Raw genomic sequence first — 22,777 nt, forward strand, 5'->3', positions numbered from 1 at the left:
GTGTTAGTAATTTGGATACGGCCTAGTTGCACAGCATGACCCAGTCTGAGTTTGCATATGTTGATTATTTCTTTTCGCTGTAATTTGGATTCATATAGAACCATGGTCTTTTGGGAATTTCCTTTTGAATTGTCTGGTGCCACTGGGCTTTGGCAGAGAACAAAATTGTGTTATTGTAAGCTTCTCTATGTTTTTTCCCTGTGCGATTTTAAATCATTGAAAGGAACGTGTACTTCCGTAACGGATTCCCCATCATAATAGTTGATATATCATTTCCTTAAAATAGTCTATTGTTTTTTCTAAGATTTTTAAGCGTGTTGCTTAAAGACTTAGTTTGGATTCTAGGGACATAACTTCAATTGAGAATAGGAAATTGTCTTGATTAATTTTACACTAGTTTTATAATTGAATTGAAAGAATAACCATTAATAACTCATTTATTCTGGGTCAGAAGGACCAAATGATTAAAGAATTCAGATAGATGGATAATATTAGATTAAAATTTAGATTTAGATAGATAAATAAAGAGAGAAAAACAAGATATAACAACGTTAATATAAACTAAACTGAGAATAGCTGTTAAAAACAGTAAATTAGCAAAATAACTTTAAACATATTCCTTTACTTTTGTGTTTATCTACGCTATTGGATATTTACATGTTTGAACGGTCCTTTTACTATCCAACCTAGTTTCGCAATTTCTAAACTTCACTGGTTTACCTGGCAGTCATCTAAGACTGCTGTATAGACCAGTCGCTTTTGTATTATACAGTGAATGGAAGTCCCGCGAGGACACATTTGGCTGCGTGTCTCACCTCTATAACTCTGGATCCGTTTCTGTCTCTTATTTACATACAACCCCTCCTCTTCTTTCATTTATTATCGTATTAGCAAAGATTAAACGGAAATTCATTCAACATTCTAGTAAGGTATAGATCACCGTTTATTACATGCGTATACAGGGTGGTAAAAAAGTCCCTGGACAGTTAAATATTAAAAGAAATAATGCAGATAGAGCTACAATACTTGGTACAAAGTTACAGGGCATAAAACTATATTTTAACACATATTCAGTGATCCAATAACTCTTCAGGGGGACGGCCCACAAGGAGTCGGAAGAAAATCTTAAATGGAAGCATAGGTCAATATGCACATCAAATTAAAGGTCTTCTTTAGTAGAATACAATGCCGCAAACCGCACTTCAAAAGGTTGGTCCTGCGCAAAATGGCAGATGTTCAAAGATTTCTTGAATCCGCCATTTTGAATCTTTGAACGACTGCCATTTTTTACTCAGGCATTCTTTTGAGCTTGAATTTATGGCATCGTAATCTACTAGTGAAGACCTTTAATTTGATGTGCATATTGACCTATGCTTCCATTTAAGATTTTCTTCCGACTCCTTGTGGGCCGTCCCCCTGAAGAGTTATTGGATCACTGAATATGTGTTAAAAAAGAGTTTTATGCCCTGTAACTTTATACCAAGTATTGTAGCTCTATCTGCATTATTTTTTAAAATATTTAACTGTCCAGGGACTTTTTTACCACCCTGTATAGTTTTATTTGTTTTTTACAGCAAATAATTACTAACAGTTCACAATAGTAACATTATATAAGGCTTATACTAAATAGAAGCTTGAGAATGCGTCATTATTATCCTATCCTATATGTAACATTGTAGACGAGCTAAGTCTGTTTGTCTGTCTGTAATATACTGTATATCTCGAAATCCAGGGGAAGAATTTTTACTACATTTTAGAATTAGGGACTTATAGCCATAAAAACGTGATTGGTGACAGCCACCACCTCAGGAAAGTTCGTATTTCGCTACACAACTCATTTAAAAATTCGCTGTGGCTACGGTTACGGCTACCCGTAATACCAATAGACAGTACGGGCAGTCGATGACGTCATTGATAGACGTAGACTTCGAACGGTAAACGGCTAAACGCTACGAGGAGCAAGCAGACAGCCAGAGCCAGATATTGAGGTTATGTCAGTGATGTGTGGTGTGAAGTGATTGCAGTATTTTATTTGATTAACGTTCGATCATTATTTTAGTTTTATTCATTAAACTCCATTATTCGCAGTTTGTACTACGCTATGAAATTAAAAACGTGTTCCCTAGTCTAGTAGAAATTAGTTTATGCCTAAGTTTATTAAGATTTATAAACTTAAGGCTACTGGAATAAGTTAGGCTTTACCAACTTGGTCTTTACAAAACTAATTTATTTTCTGTATTTAAAACGGTTTACCGTAAGTAACCGTAAAATATATCTTGGGGGGTCCTAAGTTAAGCTATTTACATAACTAATGATGTAACTTACCATCTTAATTAAAACGTATTTTATGTTGGTCTTGCACTAAATTAAATAATTAAATTAACTCAAAAGTTATAGGATAGGTTAGCCTAATGCAGATAGGTAGTCTTTTACAATATAGAATGTAATAAAATAAGTCTTAAGTCCTAATAAAAGCAAGCCTCAGCTTAAACTTGAGTGTGGTGGTAATTAATAACTTATTTGTTAAATAAAATACATGATGCAACTTAAGCTGTTTTTATTTATTCATATCAATGGATAGGCTACACCGTTTAAAAACTGTGGTAGACACAAGAACAGAGTTAATCTTAGCCTACAGATAAGTAAATGTCCAAACCAACTACTAACTAGTGATTATTTTAGCCAAGTTAAAGTAAAACTCAATTAACTTAGCTAATCGTTTTTTAACAAAGTTAGATAATGTTTTGAAGTGATAAAGTTGTGTATTGAATTGGAAGTAAGTTATAGCGAGTAAAGACTGGTACTTTCGTATTTTTTGAAGGCCACCCTTATACAGCAAGCTGTGGCGGTTAGGTTAGATAGGTTATCATAAATTGTTTATGACTCATCTGGTAAGTCATCGGTCGATTATTACGAAAAAAAGGAAAGTCCTACAAACATATTTACAATAACCCAATTTAACCTAACCGCTGCAGCGTCCTGTCGTGTACTCCGTATGATGCGAAAAGTACCTAGGTAATGACTTTTAATTGTAGGCCTTGAACTTTCTCTTTACAACAGAGACTGGTTAGGCTAGGCACAGTTATGAGATTATTGAATTTTCCTTTAGAAATAAAGACCATTTCTTTCACAGCCCTTTTGGTGAGAAAACAATTATTTACTTTTAGCATCTCATATGGCCTAAAACTTAGAACGAAGTTCATTCAAACTATTAGTTCAATACTTAGTAGATTAATTGTTTTTATGCTACCAATATTTATAAATATTGGTAATTCATGCTATTATTAATGCAAACTTTTAAGAATAAATTTCAACTGACACAAAGCGTACAGTAGAACCCAGTTTAACCGAAACCCCTGGTTAATCGAGAAGGTTCCATAAAATAATACAGGGCTAAAGTATAATGTATAATACTACCTTCAGTATCCAAGAGTCAAATAGGCTATTTTTAACATATGACGAGTTAACCGAAATATTTGTTATCTAAACAGCTCTTTCCTCTTTTTTTCGGTTAACCGGGGTTCTAACTGTAATTGGATATTGTTGATTTATTAACTTACCTACGAATTTCTACTATGATATAGGCCTATGCATATACTTTTTAACCATGGTGGAAGGATTTTCCTTCCACCATGCTTTTTAACCAAGTCAAATACAGATATATATATATACACATATATATATATGTGTGTGTCAATGTCAATGATCAAATTTTGATTAAATTCAGTATAAACATGTAAACCTACTTTGACCGAATTCGCGAACAAGCATGATTGAACTATGGGAACAGGGGTTTATTGAGGGTTAATTTGCGGGGTAAAAATGAGGTTTTCCCATTTTTAACTCTAAAAAACACAATTTTGCAATTCCTTTTTTAAAACCGGTTTTTAGAGCTTAAAAAACAAATAATTTGGTATATTGAAGCGTTTACTATGCGCCTAATGGTTTTGGAGAAAATTCCAAAAAATTTAAAATTTCCATGTTATTCTTATGAACAATAAGTAAACTGTTGTAGTTTGTTTGTTTATGAACATATATTTTGATCAAATTTGGGAAATGCATTTATTTCTTACCAAAAAATACCCCCGCCCCAGCAAACCTGCAGACTAAGCGAGTTTTCATTTACCCGGTTTGATTTCTCTACTAAAATATTCCCAAAGAATTGTCAGATTTTTCCCTTTTTAAATAACCTTAATTTTAGTGTGTACTTAGGTTTTTTTAACTATCTCCGCAACCGTTAGGCATACATTAACTCTTCAATATACAAAATTATTTATTTTTTTAAGCTCTATATAATGGTCTGGAAAGAAATTTGAGAAGTGTGACCATATCTATAAAATTAATAGCCTAACTGAGAAATCAATAGTATTCTTTAATAACAACACCAGTAAATTACTCTAAGAAACACAGTTGCTATCAACAGTTCTACTCTTGGTAAGATAGTTAAAACATTTAATAAATCAAAAGAAACGCTCAAAACTCCAAGATTGGAAGTTGATTTTCAATGATGTATTTTCAAAGTTGATTTTATTACATACACGTAATTGAAGTAAACAATCTATTCGTATTCGTACAGCTTCATGGTGGCAGGAAAATACACTGCCCAGCCTTGGCCTTGGCAAGAAGAATATCAATCAGTGACGTCATGGACTGCTCGTACTGTCTATTGGTATTACGGGTACCCGTAACCGTAGCCACAGCGTTAAAAATTTAACATTGGTTGCTAAGTAACTATGTTGGTTGAACAAAATAACAAGCAGAAAGTAAACAAAATACTTGTAACATGTGTTTTTAACAAGTCATCCACAGTATACTAGCAAATTACAAAATACTGTACAAAGGGAAAACATCAGTTGGAACTATTGAGCAAAGATTACACTGAAGATTACTCGACATTGGGGAAAATAGAGTGAGTAATTCATATTGGTGACGTTCGAGTGTACTGGCGTCAACTTAATCTTTCACTTTTATTTAAGGGTAGATTTTACAATTTTTATTAACTCTTTTATTGTTTACATTTTTCGGACAGCTGTATTCAGTTGAATTAGTATAAAGTTAATTGTATTACAATAATCTTTATAGTAAGCAATATACGCTTGAATACGACTTATCTGTCTTCAGCTAATCCACCATATGATAGTATTTTAGAGAGCATGTTCATGCTAAAGGGTTTTATTATACTTAAAGAAACGCTGTTCTATGCTGTATTAATGCTATTGCAGCTGATGATTGCTACTGTATTAACCTGGGATTGTACATTAATTCCTACTATTATAGAAACTAATATAAAAACAATTTCTGATTTTTTACAATTGTTTTATTTACCTATATAAAACGCAATAAATGTGTATGACTAAATTAAATTAATGTGTTGGATTACCAATTTAAACCTCCCATCATAATGAATTGAAATTCCACTGAAACTTAAATAATGAGAGCCGAAATTAGTTAACGCGAGTTTCCATTATATTGTTTTTACAATCAAAATAAACATACCAAGCCCACCGGCTCGGCCCACCGGTACTGTTAAGGTGATATCGTCTGAAAACTCATTTGTTACTTAACTTTTACTGTGTGATTTTGAATTAAAACACACTGCAACAGCAGTTTTACTGCAGTTAATAGTGTATTTTGTATTTTATAACTTATCAAATATAATTATGAGATATTGTTATTTAATGTTGCAGGAACCCCCGAAGACTCCTCCCTCATTGCATGATGCCTACTTTCATCCTAGTCTGCGTCAGTATGCAGAGGTTAGTATCCTTAACACTGTAAACTAGCGAATGCCGATTCTGACATTACTTTGGCATCGGAGTATTGTTTTAAATATTCTGGTTCATCTACATTTTAACTATAGAAGATCGCATTAGTCACAGCTTTTAATAGCTTCCTTTACACACAAAAGTTAGTCTATTCCAATGTCGAATATTTAAAAATTCAAAATTTCATCCAACGCATAATGATTTGTGGTTGGTCCCTATGTGTTGCATATTAGTTAATTCTAAAAGTTCGAGTTTGGGGGAAGTAACTTGTTTTGCAAGCTACAAGTTAAACAACAAGGTTGGTGAGTGCAACTTCGTCGATGCCCTAATTGTTATAATGCGTGTGTAATGCATGGCACGCATCCATCTCCACTAGCCGCACATCAGAGTCTATAACGCCTATAGCAAGTAGAGCACAGCAGTGTGTAGTAGGCCTACGTGGACTACAGCAGTGAATGGAAACGCTACAACCATGGAGCAGCGAGCCTCGTCCAGAGTCCCTGCCAGGGTGCGCAAGAGGACGGCGGTGAGTTTTTAACAAATACTAGGCATTATTAGAAGATTACAGTGACGTGTATAGTAGTTCTTGTGCTGTTTACTAAAATTAATATTACTCTAGTTTCGAACTTCAAGCAGAAATTGTGCGGGGTAAGGTGAGAGTGTGGCTCTTCGTTAGGGTGACGGGCTGTGCAACCAGGACGGCGATGTTTAGGAATAGCGGGGGGGTATAATATCTTGTAACGAGATCATCATCATTATCGTCAATTGATATGGAGACACCATCTAGGACGTATTTTAACTTAAAATATATGAGTGAACGATGGGGGTAAAATTTAGGATTACGATTACTAGAACAAACACAACACGATTAATACGTGATAACAAAAGTAGTTAAAAAGTTTTTACATTTGAAAATCGAAAATATATAAATCAGTAGTATCGCAATGTAAATATTAATATTTATTCGTATATATATTTGTATGGTAAGTTCTCTGTTATAATATTCGTAAGTGAGATGATCTCTGTGTCAATGACAAGGTCAGGATCCAAGTCCAATGATGAAGGTAAGCTGGATTCAGTTTCGAACCATCAAAAAGCTAACTAGATTTCTCAGGATCGATCAAGCAACCTTTTTGATTGTTAGGTGAGCACATTAACCACATCAGCTACCCAGCAATTTTCGAGTTCACACCACGCCTCGCTTTGCTGAAAACCAGATCAGACCTATGGTGGTGCAGGGCCCTGCACTATTCCAACACAATACTACCTGACAAAATCTCATTGTATAATACTAGTATTTATACTCCCCCTTTTCTTTTTTCACTATCGACCTAAATGCGTATAATTCAAAAAAATTTGTTTTCTTTGTAGATTAAACCAAGCGCAGGGCCACAGATTTCGCTCGCAATGGCCTAGGGCCGGCTCTGCTAAACAGAGTACATAAACAGGCCTTTGAGGGCTATATGGACAAAATAATAAAAGGATAAAAGAAGAGATAAATGAGGGTTTCAAAGAATAGCAACATCGAGAAGAACGTTCGAGAGAAGACATGGAATTGCGCCAATTGCTCTGTGGGACTGGATGTTATTTAAGATAAACAACCCAATCCAGAGGGAATGTTTAGAGCAGGTCACCGAGAGAAGACAAGATGGGATAGTGCGTTGTACCGGATGTGACACCCGGTATACACACCTCAATCCAGAGGGAATGTTTAGAGCAGGTCACCGAGAGAAGACAAGATGGGATAGTGCGTTGTACCGGATGTGACACCCGGTATACACACCTCAATCCAGAGGGGATGTTTAGAGCAGGTCACCGAGAGAAGACAAGATGGGATAGTGCGTTGCACCGGATGTGACACCCGGTATACACACCTCAATCCAGAGGGAATGTTTAGAGCAGGTCACCGAGAGAAGACAAGATGGGATAGTGCGTTGTATCGGATGTGACACCCGGTATACACACCTCAATCCAGAGGGAATGTTTAGAGCTGGTCACCGAGAGAAGACAAGATGGGATAGTGCGTTGTACCAGATGTGACACCCGGTATACACACCTCAATCCAGAGGGAATGTTTAAAGCAGGTCACCGAGAGAAGACAAGATGGGATAGTGCGTTGCACCGGATGTGACACCCGGTATACACACCTCAATCCAGAGGGAATGTTTAAAGCAAGTCACCGAGAGAAGACAAGATGGGATAGTGCGTTGCACCGGATGTGACACCCGGTATACACACCTCAATCCAGAGGGAATGTTTAGAGCAGGTCACCGAGAGAAGACAAGATGGGATAGTGCGTTGCACCGGATGTGACACCCGGTATACACACCTCAATCCAGAGGGAATGTTTAGAGCAGGTCACCGAGAGAAGACAAGATGGGATAGTGCGTTGTACCGGATGTGACACCCGGTATACACACCTCAATCCAGAGGGAATGTTTAGAGCAGGTCACCGAGAGAAGACAAGATGGGATAGTGCGTTGTACCGGATGTGACACCCGGTATACACACCTCAATCCAGAGGGAATGTTTAGAGCAGGTCACCGAGAGAAGACAAGATGGGATAGTGCGTTGTACCGGATGTGACACCCGGTATACACACCTCAATCCAGAGGGGATGTTTAGAGCAGGTCACCGAGAGAAGACAAGATGGGATAGTGCGTTGCACCGGATGTGACACCCGGTATACACACCTCAATCTAGAGGGAATGTTTAGAGCAGGTCACCGAGAGAAGACAAGAAGGGATAGTGCGTTGCACCGGATGTGACACCCGGTATACACACCTCAATCCAGAGGGAATGTTTAGAGTAGGTCACCGATAGAAGACAAGATGGGATAGTGCGTTGTACCGGATGTGACACCCGGTATACACACCTCAATCCAGAGGGAATGTTTAAAGCAGGTCACCGAGAGAAGACAAGATGGGATAGTGCGTTGCACCGGATGTGACACCTGGTATACACACCTCAATCCAGAGGGAATGTTTAAAGCAGGTCACCGAGAGAAGACAAGATGGGATAGTGCGTTGCACCGGATGTGACACCCGGTATACACACCTCAATCCAGAGGGAATGTTTAGAGTAGGTCACCGATAGAAGACAAGATGGGATAGTGCGTTGTACCGGATGTGACACCCGGTATACACACCTCAATCCAGAGGGAATGTTTAAAGCAGGTCACCGAGAGAAGACAAGATGGGATAGTGCGTTGCACCGGATGTGACACCCGGTATACACACCTCAATCCAGAGGGAATGTTTAAAGCAGGTCACCGAGAGAAGACAAGATGGGATAGTGCGTTGTACCGGATGTGACACCCGGTATACACACCTCAATCCAGAGGGAATGTTTAAAGCAGGTCACCGAGAGAAGACAAGATGGGATAGTGCGTTGCACCGGATGTGACACCCGGTATACACACCTCAATCCAGAGGGAATGTTTAAAGCAGGTCACCGAGAGAAGACAAGATGGGATAGTGCGTTGCACCGGATGTGACACCCGGTATACACACCTCAATCCAGAGGGAATGTTTAGAGCAGGTCACCGAGAGAAGACAAGATGCGATAGTGCGTTGTACCGGATGTGACACCCGGTATACACACCTCAATCCAGAGGGAATGTTTAGAGTAGGTCACCGATAGAAGACAAGATGGGATAGTGCGTTGTACCGGATGTGACACCCGGTATACACACCTCAATCCAGAGGGAATGTTTAAAGCAGGTCACCGAGAAAAGACAAGATGGAATAGTGCGTTGTACCGGATGTGACACCCGGTATACACACCTCAATCCAGAGGGAATGTTTAAAGCAGGTCACCGAGAGAAGACAAGATGGGATAGTGCGTTGTACCGGATGTGACACCCGGTATACACACCTCAATCCAGAGGGAATGTTTAGAGCAGGTCACCGAGAGAAGACAAGATGGAATAGTGCGTTGTACCGGATGTGACACCCGGTATACACACCTCAATCCAGAGGGAATGTTTAAAGCAGGTCACCGAGAGAAGACAAGATGGGATAGTGCGTTGTACCGGATGTGACACCCGGTATACACACCTCAATCCAGAGGGAATGTTTAGAGTAGGTCACCGAGAGAAGACAAGATGGGATAGTGCGTTGTACCGGATGTGACACCCGGTATACACACCTCAATCCAGAGGGGATGTTTAAAGCAGGTCACCGAGAGAAGACAAGATGGAATAGTGCGTGGAGTGTGGTATTGGATGTGACATCCCGTATAAAAAACCCAATCCAGAGGGAATGTTTAGAGTAGGTCACTGAGGAGAGAAGACAAGATGGGATAGCGCGTGGCGTGTGGTACCGGATGTGACAGCCCGTATAAACCCTCCAATACACAAGGCGCGGGTACATGCACGCAACATTCATGATTATCCTATCTCATTTTAATAATACAATATCTTCACGTGCAGCGTACCCTTCTAAAACCAATAATACTTATGTTTAATGTTCTACATTACTGCAGCTGTTATTTCAGTTCAGTTCGTGCTTGAATGTGTGTCGAATGCCTCAGTGCTTTTGGATTTGTCTTGATTAATTAATATTTATATTGTGCATGCATTTTTGCAATACTTAAATTGACGAAAAATAGTAGGAGGACCAAGGTTATAAATTAGGGTACCCTGGGTTAAATGTAAGTAAGTACTGTAATACATTAAATTAATTTAAATATTATCACAGTTAATACTTTATAAGACTTTTTTTACTTAGCAATAATATTATTGAATTATTACTTAATTGTTTATTTATTTTGAGTAAATCGTAGCTAAGGTTTAAACAACCTTACCTTATGTTATTTCACGAATAACTGTCTGAACAACCGTCAATACTAGGATTTTCCCAACGATTGCCTCAGTTATTGATATATCCAACTTAAAAATTTATTTTTCTCCATACAATTAATTATTAGTCATGAAATATACTTACAGTGATTTCAAATTAACAAACACCAAAATATCACCCTAATCAATTACATAGTATCATCGTCAGTTTGCGCGGCGTAACAGACGTATTCGATACTTTTATAGTCTACATTATGCAGCGTTGTGAGCTCATCACTGCAAGTTAGTATACTTTCTATAGCTATGTTTGCGTAATTCTATAGAAGAAAAATCATATATTACTTTCTCTCCCTATACCATAGTATATGGAGAAAGTATTGTTTTCGTCAAAATTTTCGAGTTTGAGTTTTGAGTGGATATTACCGTTTTCGAAGTGGAAAGTGGTTTTCGAAGTGATGTCTGTGTGTGTGTGTGTGTGTGTGTGTGTCTGGATGTGTACAGAGCTAGGGACTACACCTGTGGTCCGATTTCGATGAAATTTGGTATGGAGGTTCTAATCCATAGTATCTCCAGGCATTTTTTTCATTTTTTTGAAATTTTGATTTTTAATGGGGATTTCCCCATAAAAATCCATAAAAAAACCGGAAAAATCGGATTTTCTCAAAAATGGCCTGAACGATTTTGATAAAAATTTAGTATGTTGTAGCCCTTTAAATTCCGAACAAAATGGTTCAAATCCCATTCCTGTAAAAATTACGGTTCAAAAGTTATTGTAAATTATGTTATTTTCCAATAAAAACCCTATAAAATAACGGAAAATAGTAGTAAAAAGATTTTTTAGAAATTTTGATTTTTAATGGGGATTTTCCCATAAAACCCCATAAAATAACGGAAAAAGAGGATTTTTCCAAAAATGGCCAGAACGATTTTGACAAAAATTTAGTATGTTATAGTCCTTTAAATTCTGAACGAAATTGTACATATCCCATTTCCGTATATCTACTCTCATGATAAAGGTTGTGACAAACTTATGGGAGAAAGTATGTGTCAGAATGCTGATACCGTTTATTTTTACATTTTAAATGCGATGATTGATTTTAAAAGTCAAATAAGTTGTGCGATAAATGTTCAGTTTTTATAACATGATTACATACGTAATGTAAGAAAATTAACCAAAAATTATAAATTAACAATTATATAAAGAGTGAAGTTTTTTTATAACATGTATAACTACTATGGTTACTACTATAATTACTTTTGATGAATAATGTACTTTAATACAATAAATTGCATTTAAAATTGAACCGTTTAACTTGATTTTCTCCAACAAATACAATGATGTAACGAATTACTTTTTGTTCGATTAAATAGACAACTGCGCCTATTTTTGCCGTTCTTCAGTAAAAAAAGGTTACAGGCAAAGTTTGGCAACATGTTGACACAAAACCCATCTCTAAGTTACGAATCCACCTTGATATCTCTGTGCTGTTTTAAACTGTTAAGCTTGATATCTTAAGTACTCTTCGCTGATAACCAACCGAAGTGGTATTTCTATGTGAAAGTTTGAAGGGATTAGGGACTCTCAAGTAAGGTCCTAAATAAAATATTTTAAGGACATTGACAAACATTTTAATAAAAATTAAAAACTTTCAAACTAATGCCATATTACAGCTAGATGTCATGCGCTAAGTAATTACTTAAGGGTTCGAATGCAATTTCTGTTACGACATTGGTGAAAACTCCTTTATATGCAGAACAATGTTCCACCTAAACTTAGTGTCAACTTTTTCAATATTTATGACGCCTAGCACAACTTGCCGTGCAGACGCCGATACGATAAAGCACACGAAAGCCATAGAGTAGAGAACAGTCGTATACCTCAGTGGAGACGGAATCGAATGCATAAAATATCGGTGGTTTGACGGAAAGAAGTGGGTTAAATTATCAGCAGAGCGAGCTAGAATAGTGAAAGGGGGTGAGGAGCTTGTCAGTGTGGCGATAGACACGGACGTGGCAGCTCGGTAGTATTGTAGTGGGTATCATCTCACACCTATCACGTAGCAAAAACTCCTCCACATTGTAGCACGTAAGTAATTACAGTAGCTTGTCAGTGTGGCGATAGACACGGACGTGGCAGCTCGGTAGTATTGTAGTGGGTATCATCTCACACCTATCACGTAGCAAAAACTCCTCCACATCGTAGCACGTAAGTAAGTACAGTAGCTTGTCAGTGTGACGGTAGACACGGACGTGGCGGCTCTGTAGTATTGTGGTGGGTAAGGTGGTGGTGAGTAACATCTCAAACCTACCACATAGCAAACACTACTTCACCTCGTAGCACGTAAGTAAGTACAGGAGCTTGTCAGTGTGGCGATAGACACGGACGTGGCAGCTCGGTAGTATTGTGGTGGATAAGGTGGTGGTGAGTATCATCTCACACCTACCACGTAGCAAACACTACTACACCTCATAGCACGTAAGTAAGTACAGGTAGCTTGTCAATGTGGCGATGTACACGGACGTGGCAGCTCGGTAGTATTGTGGTGGATAAGTGGTGGATCTCATGCTCACACCTCACATATCACCATTGACTATATAACACTACTTAGTGTTATATAGTCAATGCTATCACGTAGCAAACACTATTCTACCTCGTAGCACGTAAGTAAGTACAGTAGCTTGTCAGTGTGGCGATAGACACGGACGTGGCAGCTCGGTAGTATTGTGGTGGATAAGTGGTGGATCTCATGCTCACACCTCACATATCACCATTGACTATATAACACTACTTAGTGTTATATAGTCAATGCTATCACGTAGCAAACACTATTCTACCTCGTAGCACGTAAGTAAGTACAGTAGCTTGTCAGTGTGGCGATAGACACGGACGTGGCAGCTCGGTAGTATTGTGGTGGATAAGTGGTGGATCTCATGCTCACACCTCACATATCACCATTGACTATATAACACTACTTAGTGTTATATAGTCAATGCTATCACGTAGCAAACACTATTCTACCTCGTAGCACGTAAGTAAGTACAGGAGCTTGTCAGTGTGGCGATAGACACGGACGTGGCAGCTCGGTAGTATTGTGGTGGATAAGTGGTGGATCTCATGCTCACACCTCACATATCACCATTGACTATATAACACTACTTAGTGTTATATAGTCAATGCTATCACGTAGCAAACACTATTCTACCTCGTAGCACGTAAGTAAGTACAGGTAGCTTGTCAATGTGGCGATGTACACGGACGTGGCAGCTCGGTAGTATTGTGGTGGATAAGTGGTGGATCTCATGCTCACACCTCACATATCACCATTGACTATATAACACTACTTAGTGTTATATAGTCAATGCTATCACGTAGCAAACACTATTCTACCTCGTAGCACGTAAGTAAGTACAGGAGCTTGTCAGTGTGGCGATAGACACGGACGTGGCAGCTCGGTAGTATTGTGGTGGATAAGTGGTGGATCTCATGCTCACACCTCACATATCACCATTGACTATATAACACTACTTAGTGTTATATAGTCAATGCTATCACGTAGCAAACACTATTCTACCTCGTAGCACGTAAGTAAGTACAGGTAGCTTGTCAGTGTGGCGATGTATACGGACGTGGCAGCTCGGTAGTATTGTGGTGGATAAGTGGTTATACAATTTTGCCAATATAAGATCTGATATAAGGTGGTACCAATATAGTACCATCGTCGAACATGTTACTTAACTATAAGCAAGTTGCATTTGTATAACTTGCTGAACGAGAACACTACCAGTTGCTTCTTAGAGTTTTCGGTGAAAATGCTAAAACCAAATAAATTACTTTCCTATTTACAACCATCATGGATATTTTGAGTACAGGCAAAACAAACAAAATAGTGTCATTTCATTCATTACTGCTGGAATTTTCATCACGATTAGTAAAAAACAAAGTCATCACAAAGATTCGGGTTCAAATGTGACACCGAACTAGTTTTGCTATATTACTGTATCGTATTATAACGAGGGGACCTGTGGGCAAATCGTGCATTTTAAAAAGGTTCGCAATTCGTTTTTGTGGCAAAAAGAATAATGTAACCGTTTTATTTTACAAATTTGAGACAGTCATTAGTTGGGTATAATTACTGAGGTCTGGGTTATAAAAAAGTATGTAGTTGTGTGAGCCAGTCACAGAATGCGCTAGTGACTAAAACTCTATTTTCTACCTTATTTTTGTTGCTGGCTAAGTTGATGGGTCATAACAGTTGCTATAGCTTACAATAAGTCATTCCATTAGTTTGAATTTGTAAAAAAATTGTGTATTCAACAGAAATCAGTAATTTGGAACAGCACAATCTGTCGGTGGCTCACACTAACTACAACGATTTTGGTTAAACAACTGGCTACAAATATAACATGGGGATGGGATGTCTAAAAGATATAATCCAGAACATCTACTTTACACGCATAAAGAAAAATTCTGGCAGTTTTAATAGGGAAAATCATCTTGTAAACAAATATCACGTGACCACCTATTTATTTCATCCGATCATAGGCCCATACGATATGCATTTTAAATTCGAAAATTTAAAATAAAACAGTGATTGTGTTGATTTGAAAAGTGTTGATTAGTGAGATTGTTGGTCGATTTAAACACACTGGTTACTGGTTTAAAGTACAGTAGCTACACCCCCTTCCATTGCACACTATCCCTTGCCTCTTCTAATGTTGAACTCAGTCCGGAGAAGTCTTTAATTGCTTGTCTGGAGAAGTCTTTCATTGCTTGGTCCCCCAAATGGTCGTCTTACGTGTGGTAGGCCTACTCCTTGGAACACATTTTTAAGTTGATTTATCTCCTCTCCTCCACGCATATAGCCTGTCCATCCGAGTCTTATCTTCTGGAAAGCGCCCATATATCTGGGTGTTTAAATATTCCTCTTAACTCTCTGTTCTTTCGTATCTCAACCGCCGTTATCTTGAAATTACCCGTATATTTTCTCTACACTCTATTCTCAAACACAGCAATAAGTTTTTTTGGTTCTTTAGACAGGGTCCAAGTTTCTGAACCATAAAGTTATACTGGAATAATATGGTATGGGATTAATCGAATTTGGTTTCTACTGACACCCTGCAGCTTATCGGAAAGTTTTCTAGACACCTACTACAATAATTGACATTTGTTTTGCCAACCAAAAATATTAGTATGCCGACATGGTTCTGATATTATTAAATAAATCGTCCATAATCCTTTATATCAATTTCTCTGCATTAACTGCTAAATAAACAAGAAAAGAAAGGAAAGTAAAACAATAACATATAGTTTGGAAGCAACGATCATGAAGTTGTTAGCAGCTTAGTAAACAACTCAGTGACAGTTATCAGAGAGAATATTTGAGAACAGCTGATTGATATGTCATGATAAATCTCGTGATTTGTTGTTGTAAGTTGGTTCTATCTGTATCCAATAGTCAATAATATGCAAAAGCATTAAAAAGTTATAAGATTTACCAACAGGGTGCAGCACTATAATTTCTTTTGCATTAATGTAAAAATCTAATTTAAACTAAGCAGCAACAAAAAACTGTGATACGCAATGAGAACTGTCAAAGTAGGATTGTTTACATTTATGTTTATGTTTTTAATGTCATAAATAATTTGTGATTTTTGCAAATTTTTAATAATTTTTTTTTCTTTGTTGTTTAGGTGAAGTGGTAGAAAATTATGGCTATGGTAGATGTGTAATACCATAGTATACCATAAATTTAAAGAAGCAAATGTTATAAAACTGTGTTCTTCCCCATTGCAAACGCAAAGCTAACTACAATAAGCATTATAAGTAACCCCTTACGAAGGACGGGTACTCTGCTAGTTTAGAATAAATGTGTCCAAAATCGCACAATACTGGGTTTTTAAACGATTATTATTACTGTTAAAAAGAGTTAATTACTTTTTTCAAAGCTAAGGACATTGTCAAAATGTTTTCAATACTGGTATATAACTTAAATCCTGATCCGTTTTTCAGGAAAAGGCCGCGTAAAATGCCTTTTGGGCCGTGACAGACAGACAGAAATTAAGATAAGACTTTTTTCGGCTTCTTTAATGTATAAAACGTAAAAATAACAAAAAATATATAATTCTGAGCAATGTACAGAAAAAACTCTAATTTTATTTACCTGTATAAAGACAGGTAGATGGTCAGAATCACTGATCACCTAAATCTAGAATTAAATAAAGGAATTTACCTTTACAGTTATTAATATGGCTTAACCTTGGCTAAATCATAGGCTTTAAGACGAGATATCAGTAGTATAAATCTGTTAAGTAGGACGACTGGATGTAAAAGAGAAAACTCTTATTGTATCAAGTACTGTGCTGATTGTCCAGCTTTGGCCGGGTCTTTGTACTAGTCATAGAACATAATTTTGAACAAGTTTTAGTTAAAAACCACTCATGCAGACAAAAATAAATGTGCTTAATATTATCAAGATACTATATTGATATACAGTAAGAAATTAACTAATAACGATAAACTTCAAATTTTAAGTGAGCATGGTTATTGGTTATTGATCCAAGTGTATCACCAATTTATATTACTGTACCTACAACACGAGTTATTAAAAACATAAAATTAGCTACTGATATGGATTTTTAATTCAAATTTTCGTAACGGTTTTAAGATTGTGATGTTGTGTACTGATTTATATTCTCCCTTGTATGGATTTAAATAAGTAATTATATATTCTTGTGCTTTCTTGATTAATTATTTACTATCTTTTACCGCGTGCTTTTAAGTGTCGTAAAATGTTCTAATGTTTCAGATGCATTCAACGGATTTCAAGCAAACAGTTATTTATCTCACGCAAAGATTCAATATTCAAAGCATTGTAAGAATACGCCGATACTTGTTTTTCATTGAGCTTCACTCAGAACCTTAGTTAATTAGTTTTATTCTTCTTGAGCTCATTGTGTGGGCGATGCTTTTATTATGTAAATGTATAAAGTCTGATGTCGATTTTGGATTCTCGTAGGCTTTGCAATATTCTTGTAAAATGATTCATATACATATAATATAATTCACCAAACGTATTCAATATGAGCCAACAATCAATACATGCCTATTATGAGTATCAACCATAAATATTGTTGTTTAACATACAAGACAAATCGTATATTTATGTGCTCTTTGTTGAGGAATTCCCAAAAAAGTTTAAACATTTTTCTAAGCTATTTCTCTTAACATGCAACACACAGAAGGTTCAGTTGACATCCGACAGAATGCGATCCATGCTTGCTGCACTACATCCCAACCACAAGAACGCTTTTCGCTGGGGCAATTTTTCGTGAAATAAATTCATACAATTTTAAATACAAGTAAAAATAATTTATATAAACTATCGGACGGCGGAAATTAACTACCAATAAAGGTATAATTCTCGAAGCACTTTAAAATATGGCAATGAAACACAAAAGCAGGTTTACAGGGTGGGGATGGGGTTCAATGACAACATTTATACAATAGTTCATTTTTAGCCTAATTGACAAAAAGAACATTTCAAAAAGATACGAAATAAAATACACTGTGAAAATATACGGTAAAGGTTAGTTGGATTGTACTCGTATTTATATGGTATAATGTGTTTTTTATGTTGAACATATAACATATTTCGTAGAAAGACTTTTCCCTGTGTGACTTTTTATTTTACGTCCTTAACAAATCCCAGTCGTTGCAGGAGGCGCGGCCGATGATACCCAACGATATACAACACTCCTAGTATATCGGATATACAGGAATGTTGTATATAGTTGAAGATACGCACAGTGTTTGCTACAGTATGTAGTTTTCCGATTGCTGCTCCCATCATCAAGTCGTTGTGTCCATGACTTTGCTCTTCTCCAATACTTCATAGCCTATATTATTTTATATTGGAGCACAGACTGACAATACTGTGTTCATTTAATAGTTAGGTTTCATTGATTGTCTTGGCACTGTATATTAAATGGAATGTCGTAAATTGAATTTATCCTGAAAATGTTGGTCTAATTTTGATGTGTTATTTTTTTGCCAAAACCTATCAAACAAACCATAATAAATTATTTACTTGTAAACTTTCTTAGGTACTTAAAATGACTAATTATTCAATTCGCGTTCATTGGAAATAATAACAAAATTGTTATTCTTGTCAAAGTAGGAGAAATAAAGAAAGAAATCAGCTTCAACGTGATAGTTTAATGTAAAAAACGGGGAAAATTTGTGTTTTATACACAAAACATAAAGTTTTCCAGGGAGAGGACACGATGTAGGCAAGAAGCCGCGTTTAACAATATGCTTAATCATACACGAAGTAATCTTGAAAGCACTGTTATATTTACTTGATTTTTTTTTAAACTTAACCCTCAGGGTGATCACTGACAATGAGGCTAGGTGGAAATACGAGCCACTTTCCAGTTTATGACACTTTCCCGCTATTGTAACACGACCTCTTGGCTTTACCTTTCTATTTTTTACTTAGATATTTGATGATGTTCAAGATTTCAAACACTGTATAATCAAATAAATTAGTTTAAAAAATCATAGAAATCCCAATAATTATGAAATTTAAGTCAAACATACAGACCAGTGATTTAAATTAAAAACACGCACTACACTAAATATTATTTGATTGCCAATTATAAACTTTTGTCAAATAACGAGCTTCATATAAACAAACCATTAAGCCACGTTCATTCCACGTGGAAGGTAGGCCACTTTATCAAGTTTATTAGGCAAGTCAAGCGACGTCTGTGCTGTCAGGGTATGTTTCCCACGCTGCAAAGTTGCGTTGAGACGATGAATCGCCCGGGCACTTTGTAATCATTTTCCCGTCCGGAAAGTGCGTAAACAGCTTAAGCGAGTTGGAACACGCGATGTTATTGAAAATATTAAGTTTTTTTAGAACTTTTCCAAGATATGAGGAATATTATTTTGGCTGTTGTCGATCATGGGCGCTGAGTTTGGAAAGATTTTCAGGGGACCTAAGAATAATTAATAAGATGGGAAGGATTATGTAATTACAGTACATATTTTGTCCAGTTAAATCTTTTTAAATGGCAGCGAGTCATTAAAAGACATATTTGTGAGTTAAAAAGGATAAAGTTTTATGTAAATAACTAGTATACCAATTAAAGCAGACACTAAAATACTTTAAAAGAAAGTAGTTTTCAACAGACCATTAGGTTACAATTTTGTACGAATTAGAGATTTATTCAAGGTTTTCAGAACAAAGATTGAAAGGTGATGGTGGGTGGTGATTTTGTCCCATATTTCCAGGACGAGACGAGTTAGGAATCGTACGTTAAATATAAAGCGTTGATTATTTAAGTTATAAATGATAGAATGCAAATGTTTTACAAATTAAGTATATGCACATGGAATATATGTAGTAGATGAGGCAAAATTAAATTTTCAAAATATGTTATGTTTTGTACAGTTTTTGGTTAACTTAGAGACCTATTAGTAACAATTTTTTACAGAATTCAGATATTAACACTCTATAAGTATAAAATAGTTGTTTTGTATATTTATTTGTATATATATATTTGGCAGTGATAAAATTAGACACCACTGGATCGATGGCCACAAAACTTGATACATACATGTAGAATTGCATGGAGGATATCAATTTCGGGATAATTTTCAGGACTAGAAAAACGGGCCCATCTTAAATGTACCCAAGTCAGGGATTTTGAAAGAATTTTTGTTAGATTTGTTTACTAACAAAACATATGAAAGTAAAATGTAAAACAGGTGATGTAAATAAATGGCATGTTTCATTGTGCTATTTGTATTTGTTTAAATGAGTGCCCTTTGGTTAATGAATTAGACATTTGCATATATTTTAAATGCATTAAAAGAATCAAAGAATATTGACAGCTGTTTCAAATAAACTAACAAGTTGGGTTCTATGTTGATCAATAGCATTTAAAGTTAAGGTTTAACAACAGAGTGCAGCACTATAATTCTTTTGTTCTCCCCGTTGCAAAGCACGGGTACATCAGCTAGTTAGAACTATAAAAATGTAAATCACACATCTTAACATTGTTTTTTAAGGTAAATTTTAATGATCTAATAAACGCATAGGCCAGCATAAGTTTAGGACGCAGACTTAATTATCACGGAACATCATAATATTGTGATCATCTCCCGCGGTCGTGGCGAAATCATTGAAATTATCCGCGATTATGGAGACATCGTGATCTTCTCCCACCATAGCTACAAAACCATGCTGATCATCGGCTGAGATTGTGGTAAACTCACAAGACGATCACGGAGACAAACTTAACTACCGTCTCTCATTTTTGCGGAAAGATTGTAACAATTATATAAAAATGTAAATTGTTTATGATTGTGATAAAGGTGTTTGGTTTCTTTCTTTAATGTTTCACCCCAAACTTTTCGAATGTGGACCATACATACATCTCCATACTTGGCTTAAAATACATTCCTTCGTATGGTTGTAGTCATTTCTAATACAGTAAAAGTTTTAAAGTATTAATTATCCTGAACCTAGATGGTTTCAATTCTATGTACAAATGTAGTCAACTAGTAAAAGTCTGCATCAGTAGCTTGGCAATTATTATCAATTTTTACAAATATTATTTATATAAAAAATGCTGAGTTAAAATCATTAGTCCGGAAATCTATAATATTAAAACGAAACAGTGTTTTTTTATTTCACGATTCTGAATCAACCACTCGACGGATTTTCATGATTTTTGTGTTGAAAGAAAGATAATTTTGAGAACTAGGGAATGTCGAAGCCATAATTTTAGTTTAGGGTCCCAGTTTTTTAGAAATTAAATTTTAATTTTTAAAAAGTCTAGCAGCCGACGCTAAGATTCTAAACTAGCTTTTGGCATAAAATAATTTGCTTAATATAACAGCTGTAAACATTCAGCGTTTGTGTCACAAATTCAGCATTTGGATAATAATGTAAAGACATACTTAGGGTAGACTTATTTATACTATGTGTAATGCTAATCATTGATACGTTCAATTCTTCTGTAAGAGGATGACAGATTAATTAAATATACATAGTAAAATACTAGGATGTTCAAATTATTTTTTAAGGCAATCATTGTAATCTTCGATTTGTTTTAGAGCAATATAATTTGTTTTAACTAACAGCTGGTTAAATATAAAAGTATTCTTTAGAACTATCAGGTTAGTTTTTTTTTATTCTGTGATTTTGCCATTGATTATAGGAAATAAGTAAGATTCTATAACCACTGATGTATACAAAGGGTTTTCAAAGGAAAGCTTATGCAAATTATTTGTCTGTTCGACTGTTTGAGGAAAGAATTGGAAAATAACTATGTTTACATGTTTTAATTCAACTTGGCAGCTTTTTTTGTTTTCAGTAAATGTTTAACCAATTGAACTTTGTTGGATTAGAAATGGAAATATTGATATAACTTCAGTTTTAGTTGAACACTCAATTCCCGTATGTTGGACGGGCCTACAGCTCGTTAGATGTTAAAAATAAAATAATAATAAAAAGTATTTTCCTTATTTTAGAATTTATAATACACACATTAATTTATTTTTTTTAGATGGATGGGGAGTTGGCATACCTGCAGATAGTGCTACCAAGTGACAAGGCATGGCGCACTCACAACTACTACAAACTGGTAGAGAGGCAACGCAACAACCCTCCCTCCGAGCGACAACCGTAAGTACAACCACAACCACACAACCAAAACTACACAACCACAACTACTACAAACTGGTAGAGAGGCAACGCAACAACCCTCCCTCCGAGCGACAACCGTAAGTACAACCACAACCACACAACCAAAACTACACAACCACAACTACTACAAACTGGTAGAGAGGCAACGCAACAACCCTCCCTCCGAGCGACAACCGTAAGTACAACGACACAACTACACAACCACAACCACAACTACACAACCACAACTACACAACCACAACCACGACCACACAACCACAACCAGGGTAAACGTAGATGACACATTCTGGGTACAAGCTGGGAAATAATAAGTTTTAGCAACTATATAGCAAATTTTTTTAAGATTAATTTTCATATTCTAAACGTTGCAATCTCTTTATAATTAAAAGTATCTGAGAATACGTCCTACGCATGTGGATCTAGTAGTGAATTAAAATATTTAATTATAAGAACAGTTGTTTACATAGTTATATTAGAATTTTTAAGAGATGTAG

General features: G+C 36.1%; 1 protein-coding gene across 1 annotated transcript in view; it reads left to right on the forward strand.

The window, feature by feature from the left end:
• The first annotated feature begins 6,228 nt into the window (after positions 1-6,228).
• Positions 6,229-22,777, forward strand: part of LOC128984247 (uncharacterized) — an 87,932-nt gene continuing 71,383 nt past the window's right edge. Inside the window, exons 1-3 of the mRNA XM_054403549.1 lie at positions 6,229-6,291; positions 22,144-22,262; positions 22,324-22,458. Coding sequence (XP_054259524.1) covers positions 6,238-6,291; positions 22,144-22,262; positions 22,324-22,458 — 308 coding nt within the window. The 5' untranslated portion in view covers positions 6,229-6,237. The remainder of the gene's footprint in view (positions 6,292-22,143; positions 22,263-22,323; positions 22,459-22,777) is intronic.

Source organism: Macrosteles quadrilineatus, unplaced genomic scaffold, assembly GCF_028750875.1.
Source record: "Macrosteles quadrilineatus isolate MER2022 unplaced genomic scaffold, UCM_ALF_1.0 Scaffold_2__2_contigs__length_208266976, whole genome shotgun sequence".
Lineage (NCBI taxonomy): Eukaryota > Metazoa > Arthropoda > Insecta > Hemiptera > Cicadellidae > Macrosteles > Macrosteles quadrilineatus.